This window comes from Miniopterus schreibersii (genome assembly GCF_964146895.1).
Source record: "Miniopterus schreibersii genome assembly, chromosome: 8".
NCBI lineage: Eukaryota > Metazoa > Chordata > Mammalia > Chiroptera > Miniopteridae > Miniopterus > Miniopterus schreibersii.
Genome location: NC_138109.1, coordinates 23,753,636 through 23,766,016, shown reverse-complemented (window position 1 = coordinate 23,766,016; position 12,381 = coordinate 23,753,636). Strand labels below are relative to the sequence as shown.

Sequence of the window (12,381 nt, the reverse complement as noted above, 5' to 3'; positions counted from 1 at the left end):
ATTTCTAATCATTATCATATAAAGTTAATAATCAATTATAAAAGTGAGAATGCTACTGCAATTTTAATAGCAGATTAAGTTATTTAATGTTTTATTTTTTAAATTATGGAAACCTTGTAGCCAAAATTAAGAGTGGCAAGAAACACTCATCTCTAGAAAGGCTCATCTCTGAGCCCATATTCACCCACCTCTCTGTCACTAAAACATATGTACACCTCCACACCTGGACTACCCCCCTTCCCTTCCACCCAACTTCTTTTTCTACTAAGCCACAACAAGCAGGAGAATGTCCCCTCTACAGGAAACCCTGGCAACCAGTATACCCCTCTTGTCTCCTGAGAAGATGTGTTTCACTAACACATCTGAGAAAAAGTGTGGGCACATTGAGTAATAAGTGAACAATTCTTTGGTGCCTTAATAAGGACAGGCACTTGGCTACTTTCCCTTTCACCCTCTCAGATATACTAGTTCCAGGCCTGGCCTTTATTTAACATACCATTTCCTCCCTCCACACACACACACACACACACACACACCGTCCTTATTTCCATTCTGACCTTGTACTCTAATCACATCTAGAAACTTTGGCCTTTATTCATCCATCTATCCAACAATTGTAGAGCAGCCTCGTATTAGCAGTGTTAGGCTCAGTGTAGGTAATAGAGAAGTGTTTCCTTTCCAGGTTGATTGATTTAAATGAAAAATGGGTGTGCAAATGCATAGCACCATGCACCATGTCTGTTATGCTAGTTATATCTGAATTAAGATGCCTAGACAGCCTAGGAAAAGGGAACTGCACACACAGGCATTTTAAGCATTGTTTTGATCAGAAAATATATATTTATGAGATGAGGTTTGTGCAGTGAGCCAGAGCTCCGATAACTGGTTTTCTCTTATTGTCGGCTTGTTGTACACAAATAGAAATAGGACTATGAGAAATGAAATGAGTAGTACTAGATTATGAAACGGGATCTGGGTTCTCTCACTGATTCTAATTATATCTGCCCAAGGGACAAAAAAATCCTGTTCTATGCCTTCCTTCCAGCTTCCTTAAGCTGCCCCTTAGCTCTGCCCAGTTCTCCTGCCTTCACTAACCACAGATGCCTGAGAATGGTAGCAGTTTTTCGGCATGCGTAATGAAACAACTGGCATCTCTCAAACTTCCTGGAAATAGCGAGGACTGACTTACACAGTTCATAAATCTGACCGACCACACCTGCTGTTTTCTTGGGAATACTTAGATGCATGTAATTTTCTTTGGCAGGCTCTTACTGTAACACTGACTGTATGCCAGCACCAATAGATATCAACTTGCAAAGTCCCCCATTTTAAGTAAGTGTATGTGGTTCTTAGGAAAGTCATATTGGAAACCAGTAATATAAAGTCTATCTTATTACATTTCCCCCCTTAATTCCCAAGATGATTTTTGAGGAAATGTTACAATTATGAGAATTTCTGAATGTCAATAATGACTAGAAGAAAAACAAAAACTAAACATTCATGTATATCAAGAAGATGAGGGAAACTTGGCAAACTCTTAAGCAAAGCAAAGAAAAACAGAAGATTATGAGGGTGATATGGCGAGGAGGCAGGAGTTTGTATGATTTTAAGATTCACTGTCTTATGCTAAGGAACGCTGAATGTGACTAGCAGGTGCTTCCTCACAATGTGCTTTCATGCCACCTCTCTGAGTAGCCTAGGCGTCTGAGAAGACATAGCCCTCCACTTGCTGAAATTGCTCCTGAAACCTCTTAACCTGTTACCCTAGACAGCTAAAGTCAGTCACTCCTTTTAGTGTCAATAATATGAGGTTTTTGAAATTGGCTTGTGGCCGCATCATGCAAGATTTTATTGTCCTCCTGTTTTCTCCAGTCTGTAAAGATTTATCAGCCTAAGGAGATCCCAGGAAAACATGAAATGTCTTTATAATTGCAGAGGTCCTCTATTCATGCTTTAGGAATTAGGGTCAAGAGGGAAAGAAGGAGCTAGATGTAGAGAATTGCAAGTGTTAACTGAGTTAGATAGGAGCAGAAGCCAGCCCAGGCTTTATTAAGTGAACTGGAATTTCGGGGAATGGAGTTTCAGCCATGGCATCAGCCCAGCTGGCAGCACATAGCTGAACCCAGCCAAGCTGAGCAAAGCTAATAAAGAACACATCCTCTACATTACTATGCCAAGGCCAATGATACACTGCCGTGAATGAAAACAAGATCCCAGTCCAGGAAACTGATAAACCAAATAGGTTTCCCCCCGTTCTTTTTTTCTTTTCCATGGTTTCTGTTCTATGTCCTACAGATACAGATACGCATGGACATCCATGCACGCACGCACGCACACACACAGGCTGGGCTTGCTTAACATTTTATGGATCTGTTTCCAATTCCATATGCTGTGTTGTTGCTGCAGAGAGAAGAAATCTGATAATGAATTATTTTTGGCAACTAAGACTCCTAACTAAGGATTATTGGAGAAACCTAGAAATGAGTAGTACCCCGATGCCCTTCATTATTATAAGTAGGCATGTTTCGTTCATCTTCCTTCCTTTATTTGAGGATACGCTCTTGTTTTGCAGTGGGTTTCAGGGTAATATAGTGGAAAGAGCATGGGCTTTGGAGACCGAAAGATCCAGCTTCAAATCCTAGCTTTAGCTATGTGTTCTTTGGCAAGTCATTTAACCTCTGTGAGTTCAGCTTTATCTTTAAAATATCCAAGTGTAATGGTTGTTTTGGAAAAAGGCACTAATTTGATTGAGCTGCAAGTTGAAGTGGCCACTGATTTTCATGGAACATCATCTTTACTTTTAAAAGAACAACTGACTTAGATATTTGACAGACTCCTTCTCCAGAATTAAGTGAGTTGTTCACTTCAAGGAAGACAACCTATAAGAATTTGTTGTGAATGATAAATTTAAACTTTCAGGGAAAAATTGGAATTTTAGAAAACTGTCTACCAACATGAGCTTAACATCTTCCCAATATGTAAAAATTTCAGAGTCACTCTTTACCATGTTATATTCCATCTAAAAGTTATTTTGGATAAGATTCAGTCAGTTGCCTTTGTATTAAATATAAGATGACAGGAAGGTAAAAAGCCATAGAATATTGGAATCTCGGGCTCTGAAGACGTCAAATTCAACCTCTTGCCTAATTTAGGACTCACCTTAAGACCATCCCCTGAAAATACTCATCTAGCCCTAACTTAAATTCTTCCAGAGCCCGGGAGATTGAACCCTCTGACTTGTGATAGTCCTAATGGCTAAAAATGTTCTGTTTTTGTTTTTTGAGCTGAAATCTGCTTTCCACCAGTATCTTTCCATTGGCTCAAATTTTTTTTTCTTTTTTTATTGATTTTTAGAGAGAGATGAAAGGAGAAGTAAAGAGGGAGAAACATGGATGTGAGAGTGCAACGATTAGCTGCCTCCTGCATCCCCTCAACTGGGGATTGAGCCCGCAACCCGGGCATGTGCCCTGACCGGGAATCAAACCGCCAACATTTCAGTGCACAGGACAACACCCAACCAGCTGAGTCACACCAGCCAGGGCTCAAATTTTGTTTCTTGTTTCACCTGAAACCTTTTCAGATAGCTCTTGATACTCTTGTTCCTCCAGATCTTTTTTCTTTAGATATTTCTGAGATTGGATGGTTTCTAAGCTCCTCATCAGCTTGGACTCTCTTCTTGATCCGTTTCAATTTACAGTGCTCTGCCCAGAGAGAGTGAACTCTACACATCAGGGATGGTCTAACTAGTGCAGAATGGAGAGACACGCTCACTTCCCTTAAAAGGGGACTATACTGTAACCTGCCTGTTGAAGACAAAGGGTTGCATTTTTTTCTGTTTATATTCTCAGTGGTCACAGTAGATGCTTAATATTACCCCTTATCTAGTCTCAGCACAAGTTGAGTGTCGGGACATAATTGCCATGTTAGGTAAGGGGGTTTTCTGGTAGTTTTTGTTTAGGGGTTGGGATGGTAATTCACAAGATTTGGAAAGTGCTTTTATAATTCTCTTTTATCATAATACCCAGGTTGTGATAAACCAAGTAGTTTCCTCAGTAAAAGGTTTCGTCAGATAAGAGGATTCCCCCTCTTCCCCCATAATATTTTTCATTCAAATCAGTAGCAATTAGCCCAGCTGGCATGGCTCAGCAGTTGAGCATCGACCTAGGATCCAGGAGATCGCGATTCGATTCCCAGCCAGGGCACATGCCTGGGTTGCTGGCTCAACCCCTGGCAGGGAGTGTGCAGGAGGCAGCCGATCAATGACTCTCATCATTGATGTTTCTATCTCTCCCTCCCTCTCTCTTCCTCTCTCTGAAGTCAATAAAAATATTTTTTTAAAAATCAGTAGCAATTATATAGTATCTGATCTATAGGAACATGGAACCTTCCTTAGGGATGAATTCAGTTACATACACATAGTCAATAATCACAGTATTATTGGAACTTTCCATGGAAAAGAATGTAGGTCACAAAATATGTTAAACCTCATAATAACCCATAATTCAAAGACATTAAATGACTTTCAAGGACCTAAACCCAGCTCCATGGGTTTCTGACTTCAAAATTCATGTTCTTTCTACTGTAACACACTTCTCTATGCCTCAGGGGAAGTTTAGAGACAACCATTAGGTGAGTAAGTCTGAAATAATTGTGAATGATATTGAGTGAGTTAATGACTATTAAGGCACTTTGAGAATTGTGAAGTGTGATTTTCATGGGAGGGTTTTCCATCAGGGATTTTGGAAATGCAGTGAAATCTACCGGAAACTCCAGGGCCCTTTTCACCCAGAGCTGGGGGCCTGAGTTTGAAATGCGTAGTGGAAGTGGAGTGAGAAGAATCAGGAGTGGGAGACAGATCCTTCAAAGCGCATGACTAGTACTGTACATCTGTGCAAGAGAAGTCGGCCTGTTTTCCAGGACAGCCACTACCAGCTGTTCAGCCATAGAAAATACAATACTGTAGCTCTCACAGGGAAAGGCACTCATAACTGAATAAGGCCACCTGTAATGTAGTTGTACAACCAACGATGACAAATGAGATATTCCTAGGAAAATTAACTTGCATGGAAATAAAGGGATTGGAAAAGCCATCTAGGGACACTGGATAGGACCCCACCCCCACCCCAGGATATTTTGAGTATGTGGAAGTTTCTCTGTCCTTTGTGCCACTCCTGGCATAGTTATTCGTAGTCTGTCTGTGCTTTATAACACCTGGAAGTCCGTTTGGATAGGGGCTTATGGTGCCTCTTGTTGGTTATTAGTACTTTTTAGTGACTGCATCACCACGCTTGTTTCTTTTATTTGTTTATGTGTGTTTTGTTTTCGGAATTATGTTAACATACCTCAAATGAAATAAAATAATATCCTCATCTTAACTTGGCAAGAGCTAACCCCCAACTGCATCAAAACAAAAAGAAAGTGTTAATTTTTTTTAATTCCACATTAACATTGAGGGAGTAATTGGATTATCTTTAAGAGTTACCCAGAAATAAAGTCCAAAATAATACTATATACAAATTGAATAGGTGAAAAGAGGGAAAGTTGGGGAAGGATTTTGGGGATGTGCTGAAGGATGCCTGGACTATCAAGTACAAGGCACAAGCTAAGAAAAAAAAAAAGATTCTGAAATCTGAAAACAGGGCATATGTCAGAAAATTAAAATCAGACAAGATAATATAATAAGCAGTGCCTGTTCAGAGGGACTTACCAGGAAGAGATCACTGAAGTGTATTAACCAAAGGAGTGACATTATCATGTTTGTGTTTTAGACAGATTCTTATGTCCTGATAGGGCTAGAGATAGTTATGAATTCAAATATATTATTAAAATTAATTTTATGTTTCTTTTTACTTTTTAAAATGTGACTACTAGAAAAATTTAATGAAGTATTTGTATATGCTCAAATTATTTTTTTATGTTAAATTACATATGTGGCTCAAATTATATTTATCTTGTGATAAAGCTAGCTTGGAATTCAGCGGTATAACAAGATATATAGCTAACATGCAAAACTCAGTAGCTTTCATATACACAGACAATATCCAGCTAGAGGATGTAATGGAAGGAAAAACCCTGTTTACAATAGTAGCAAGATGAAATACTTAGAAATAAAGATAAGAAATATGCAAAATCTATATGAGGAAAATTGCTACTGAAAGACACAAAAGTAGACTTGAACAAATAAAGATATCCCTTGTTCTTGTATGTCTGCATCATCAAGGTGTTAGTTCTTGCTAAATTAATTTACAATTTTAATGCAATCAATAAAAATACCAAGAAACCTTTTTTCCCCCTGAAGCTAGACAAGTTGATTATTAAAGTTCATATTTAAAAACCCCCACAAGAATAGCTAAGAAAACAATGAAAGGGGGGACTAGCCTTATCAGACGTTAAAACAAACTATAAAGCTTCTCTAATCTATGTGGGAGGTAAAAGAGCAGAGTAGACTGGGAGGATCAGGAAGAGAAAGGAGAAGGGCAAAGCAGCTGAGGGGCATCTGCGCCAGAACAGTGTTTGTGATCCTGATAGTTCTGGGACCCTGAATCACTGCTGGAGTAGAAGATACAGCCAGTGAGAATCCTGTCCTAAGGCCAAAAGGGGGCCCGCTTGAGACTCTGAAGAGTGCAGATAGGCCAGTGTCCCCCCCCCCCATTCTTGCTCATTTCTCTCATGCTAATTATTAGTATGAACCCCTTCTAATGCTTTTCACTTCACCAGGGGTGATTTGGGCAGCATCTGGACCAGCTCCCTAGGGGCCACACACATTACCGTTTCCATAGGTAGGGCCAGAGTACCCACCCTATGTCTCTTGGCGGAGTCTGTGTATTGGAACTGGAAGGTTCCTTAAATGTAATATGGACTCTTCTGAGGCTAGCTCCAGCACCTCTCTCTAACCTTACCTGTTTCTCTTTCTTATGGACTTAATCCACACAGAACTACCCACTGCTCTTCATATAGTCATGCTTTTTTACAGCTCCATGCCTTTCTACATACTATCCCCTCTGAAGTACTGTCCACCCTTGCCCTTTACCTAATGCAAGATCTATTTGTTCTTCAAAGATTAAAATGTCACTTTGAAATCTGGCCTGACAAGTCTTGCTTACCTGTCTCCCTTGCCCTCTCTCCTTCCCTTGCAGAGTTGGTCACTCCCTTCACCAAGTTCTTATAATTGTATAAGACTTTTGTCCAGGTATTGTTGATTAAAGGCATAATTCTGTCAACCTTAGTAGCAACAAAATGTGGAGGAGAATATTCTGATCTTTCATCTTTCTTTGAAGTAGGACAGTCATTAAATTATTTTAATTATTTACATTAAGCAAAATAAAAATAGATTGTGTTCAAATGACAAACTCAAAGTCACACCCTAAGGGACAGAACTGGAATTAGATCCCTGGTCCCCTGATATCACCCCGTTGTTGTTTTTTTCCCCAACTGAGATAATTAAGTTAGGGTAGGCAGGACAGGGACTCCTGCTGGGAGGAACTTCCAGATCTTGGAATCCCTCAGGATAGCTTAAGAAATCCATTATTAAAAGCTTTTAAATTAGTGTGAAGCTTAATTTCAGTATTAGCTACTCACACATGACCTGCATGCCCTGATTTTTCAGAAGTGTTCAGTATAGTTGGCTAGTTTCTTCTGTCCGGTTCTTTCAGACTAGAGAGAGCAACCTGTTTGCTAGTCGGCATCACGGACTTTTATGTCCAGCCTTAAGGAAAAAGAGAGGAAAAGTTACTTTCTGACTATTAGAAAGCCAAGTAAAGCCCTGTTTGGTTCTTCTCTCATATCTTGTTTCCTTTTTTATTCTACAAACGTGCGAGGTACCAACTAAGAACTCAACACCTTGTCATGTGATGGCAGGAATTTGAAAGTAAATCACTTACCTCCCTGCCCAGCTCAGATTTCATGTCGGTTACTGGAGATATATGGGGCAGTTTATAGGCATCAATTTAAACATCTGGCATGTTCAATGTGGAATAGGTAGAGAGTTGAATTAGGGTTTTTCTAGGTAAATGTGTTGGAAAAAGAAGGATAATAGTCATACTAAAACTTCAAGTAGATTGATGTAGAAAATCCCTGACTTGGTTGAAGAGCCTACTTTCAAAACATGAAGTCTTCATGCCAACTCACAGTGTAACCTAGGGAAGGCATCATTTCCTCTTCTGAACCTCAGGTCTTCATTCTTAGCAGGAAAGGATTGTAGGCATTTTGTCTCCAAGCCTATGGTTCTGTTTAGATGCCTTAACTAGATGCCTTGGGGAGAAATTTTTAATATTTTTTCTACTGTGTCTGCCAGAAATAATTAAAACTTCCCATTCTAGCCAATCTAACTTCAGTTCTCCTCTGAGATTTTCTAATATTTAGGTCAGGTGCCAGGAAACTAGCTTTTTGGGATAAAACTATCCAAGTGGAAGTAGCAAGTCTTTTTTTCCCCTCTGCCTGGGATGGGAGTACAGGTGAGAGGAGGGGGTGATAGAATGAGTCTTTTTCTTGCAGTTGTGATTCCAAAGAGTCCCTACCCTGCATCTGATGTGAACACTGAGAAGCCCAGCATCCACAGCAGCACAAAAACTGACTTGGAGCATCAACCAGGGCAGAGGGGGCGTAAACCAGGAAAGAAGCGGGGCCGGACACCCAAGCCCCTAATTTCCCATCCCATCGCTGCCCCATCCAAGTCAGCTGAACCTTTGAAATTCCCAAAGAAGAGGGGCCCCAAACCTGGCAGTAAGGTAGGTAAAAATGTGGTTTCCCCAAAAAGGAATAAAGAGTTAAAAAGGGTTAACTCATCCATATCCATCTACCTTGGAAAGGGGCGTGACTGGTCCTATTCTCCACCTGTGTACGCTTTTAAGAGGAGTTTCCTAGGTAGTTATCCCTACTTAGCTACTTACCTGGGAGTAGGTAATATTAGACATTGGGTGGTGTGGGTAAGAAACAAATTTTGACTTTGAAAACTACATTCAAGGGAATTCTGGTCTAATGTCCACCGTAGATGGAAGGCCCTGCTCCTGATTGTCAACCAACCCAAAGTGGATGCCCAGGCATGTAAACAAAAGGAGAAAATTGACTCTGCAAATGTATTTTTTTCTATTCCTGCCCCATCTTTTTTTTAAAAAGTAATCAAATACCTACTAAGTATCAGGCTCTGTATCAGGCACCATTACATATCACATAATCGTCACAAAAACCCTAGGAGATGTGTAGTGTTAATGTTAGGAGTTAAGTAAATTGAGACTTGGAGATGTGAAATGATTTCCCTAAGGTCACATAGCTAATAAACAGCAAAGGCTACAGAGGTGGGTCCCCAGATCATCTAGTTTCAAGGTCATTGCGCCCTACCACATATTCATTCAAATTTCTTGAGAGAAATAACACTTACCTTTAGTGTAGAAAAAGACTGCTGGGTCAAGCTTCACTGAGCACTGTGCCTAAAATATCACCTTTTAGTCATGACCAGTTCTTCATGCGTATCTTCCCTAGGGAAACCACTGACATGAAAGTTTCTCAGATGCTTCTCTAGGGCTTCCTTCCTTCTCCACTCACTTCCTACCTGTCAGGATTTCTCTGCAGCTCCCTCCTGAGCTAGACTACCTGACTTCCACTATGGAAATGGTACCCAGTCCTCCTGGGAATTCCGTTTCAATCTCATAAGTTCTTCCCTAGGTTTTGTGTGTTAGCTGGTTGGTTTTGTTTTGTTTATTAGCTCCAGCTGGCTTCATTCCTTCTAGAACATAAGCTCCTCAAGGTTGAGAACCTAATTTTTTTCTTCTCTCTTTCTCCTGCAGTGCCTTATGTCTCAATCTCTTGAGAGATGTTCAGTGTATGCAGGATGGATGGATAAATGGTTTGAGTGATGATGTTCCAGTTGTTGTCTCTTATTTATTGGCTTTGAATTCTCACTGTCACATCTTCATCTTTGTATGTAACATGTAATGCTCCTGACCTACTACCACTAACCCCTAACCGAGGTCCTGATTCATTTTTGTCTCCATAACTCTCTTCTCATTCTCACATTGTGGAGGAGAGGCTGAAGGCCCTACGATGACAAGGCCAGAGAAGTTGTGCTTTTGATGATGTGAAGGCATCTTGAGGACAATCAGATTAAAGGGAGAAAATTTGCCTGTGAGTTTCCAAAGACAGAACCAGAACCAAATAAGCAGAAGCTGAATCAGACAGGTTTTGTCTCAGGATAAAGGAACAGTTAAATCTATTCCAAAATAGAAGTAGTGATCTCCCATCACTAAAAGTATTTCACCACGAACTGGATGACTGTATGGGAGGGATGTTTCCAGGGACAAGGAAATAGAAATACTGGATGGATGGCTGATTAAATTACCTTTAATATCCTTCAGAACCCAGGAACTATAGTCTATGATTGCCTCTGCTCTGCTTCCTCAGGCAGTCCCAAACATAGTAGCCAAAGTCCTCTTTCTTTCCAACTGCTTGAAAACAGTAATTCTCATCTTCTGTATTTTAATGGCCTGGCATTTGACTCCCTAATTCCCCTTTCTGTGTCCTTTTTGCCTACTGCTGTAAGTGTATATCCTTTCCATTTAACCCATAACTCTTATATTCCTTTGTGAAGCAAAATGGTTTTGTGACTAGATGCTTTGAAACCAGACAAACTTAGTTTTATATCTCATCTCCATTTGTTACCACCTGTGTGACTTTGGGAACGCTTCTTTGAGTAAGGCTGTGGGCACCAGTTTTCTCACCAATAAAATGGAGATGAGGTATGTAATTGCACCTATCTCAAATAGGAATAAAGCCCTCCATTTTTCTGGTTTCTTCTATAATATTTGGGCACCTTACCAGGATTGTTCCTTCAGGGACCCCAGGAAATCTTACCACCAACTCAGTGAAATTGAACCCAGTATACCTTTCTATCCCGACTCATAGTTTATTTGGATTTTTACTTTTAGTAATATCAAAAATATGGGATGTTCATGTCCCACATGTGCTTTCATAAGTGTTTGTATGATTCCTTTCACAGGTGCTCTCTTTAGATAATAACACTCCTAGAAGGCAAACAGGTTTATACAGCTCCCAGCAGTGGACCCTACATGACATTAGTAAAAACGGATTTCTGGAATTCAGTGATGATTGTTTTCCTTGCATTCAGAAAGGCTTTAGAAAACTTTATCTTGAAAAGAACTTTCTGAGATCCTTCCCCCCGAGAGGCTTCCCTGACCAGCACAGGGGAGATACTAGATGTCTCTCAAATCATTGTTATTACTTCCCCCATCACTGGTGTTGTATACTGTATGCTTCATTGAAAACCACTTTGACACTTATATGCCAAGTATCATGTAGGAGTGGTACTCAAAATCAGACTCTCAGGGAGCTGCGGGCTAATAGGGTACACCAATGTATAAGTATATAATGACAATACATTGTGACAAATGCAACAATACAAAGAACAGAGAGAGCACGAAAGAGAAAATCTAGAAAAGCTTCCTGGATAAACAGATATTTGTAAGATTAAAAAAAAAGGGCATTTCAACCAGAAGGGATGGTTTATTATTGTAAAGGTGTGGACCAGGTATGGTGTTTAGAGAAGTAATATAGTTAGAGGTTAGTAGAGTATAAGGTTGAAGATAATAAATGGCAGGTAATGAGCTCAAGAGGTAGGGAAAGGAAAGTAGTTTTCAAGAGAGAGAAAGTACAAAGTAATGTCAAAGTAGACTTAAGCGATAGCATTTTTTTTATGTTTTTGCTTTTGTCTGCCCAACTAATAAAGAGCCTCAAACTTGAAATCATAATATTGAATCTGGTATAAAGGACAGTGAATTAAGCTCTGGCTATACAGAATCCCAGAATCTTGCACATAGTTCAGAAAATATTTACTAAGCATCTACTCTACGTACAGCTTTGGACAAGATGCTGTGTGGAAAACAAAGATAAAACACAGTCCCATCTATAAATATATTTTTGTTTCATGGGTGAATTAAGTGCTAGGAATAGAAGAATGAGAAGACAAGTTACCTATCATGGGTAGCAAACTTTTCCCCATCCATTTTGACAGAGGAAACCTCGGACTTTGCTGAACCCACCACCCACCTCACCAACAACTAGCACCCCTGAACCGGACACCAGCACTGTACCCCAAGATGCTGCCACCATCCCCAGCTCAGCCATGCAGGCCCCCACAGGTAAGAGCAGATCACGGCACTAACTGCAGCAAGCCCCAGGCCCCTGTGTCTGTACCTTCTCATCCTGTACCAATAATTAGCCCCCTGTCCATTTGTAAACCTAAATAGGATCTTTTTTTAAAAAAAGAAAATTATCTTTGGCATTTGAAATAATTTCAAAGAAACCTCCATCCTGTCAAAAACAATCAAAAAAACTTGGGTAGGTAGTCTGTGAACTCAGGGTTGGGGAGCT

At 40.1% G+C, this 12,381-nt stretch overlaps 1 protein-coding gene across 7 annotated transcripts in view; it reads left to right on the top strand.

The window, feature by feature from the left end:
- Positions 1 to 12,381, top strand: part of SCMH1 (Scm polycomb group protein homolog 1) — a 97,416-nt gene that overhangs the window by 63,494 nt on the left and 21,541 nt on the right. For all 7 annotated transcript variants that reach the window (XM_081143667.1, XM_081143661.1, XM_081143664.1 and 4 more), the window contains 2 exons: positions 8,494 to 8,726; positions 12,023 to 12,149. In XM_081143667.1, coding sequence (XP_080999793.1) covers positions 8,494 to 8,726; positions 12,023 to 12,149 — 360 coding nt within the window. The remainder of the gene's footprint in view (positions 1 to 8,493; positions 8,727 to 12,022; positions 12,150 to 12,381) is intronic.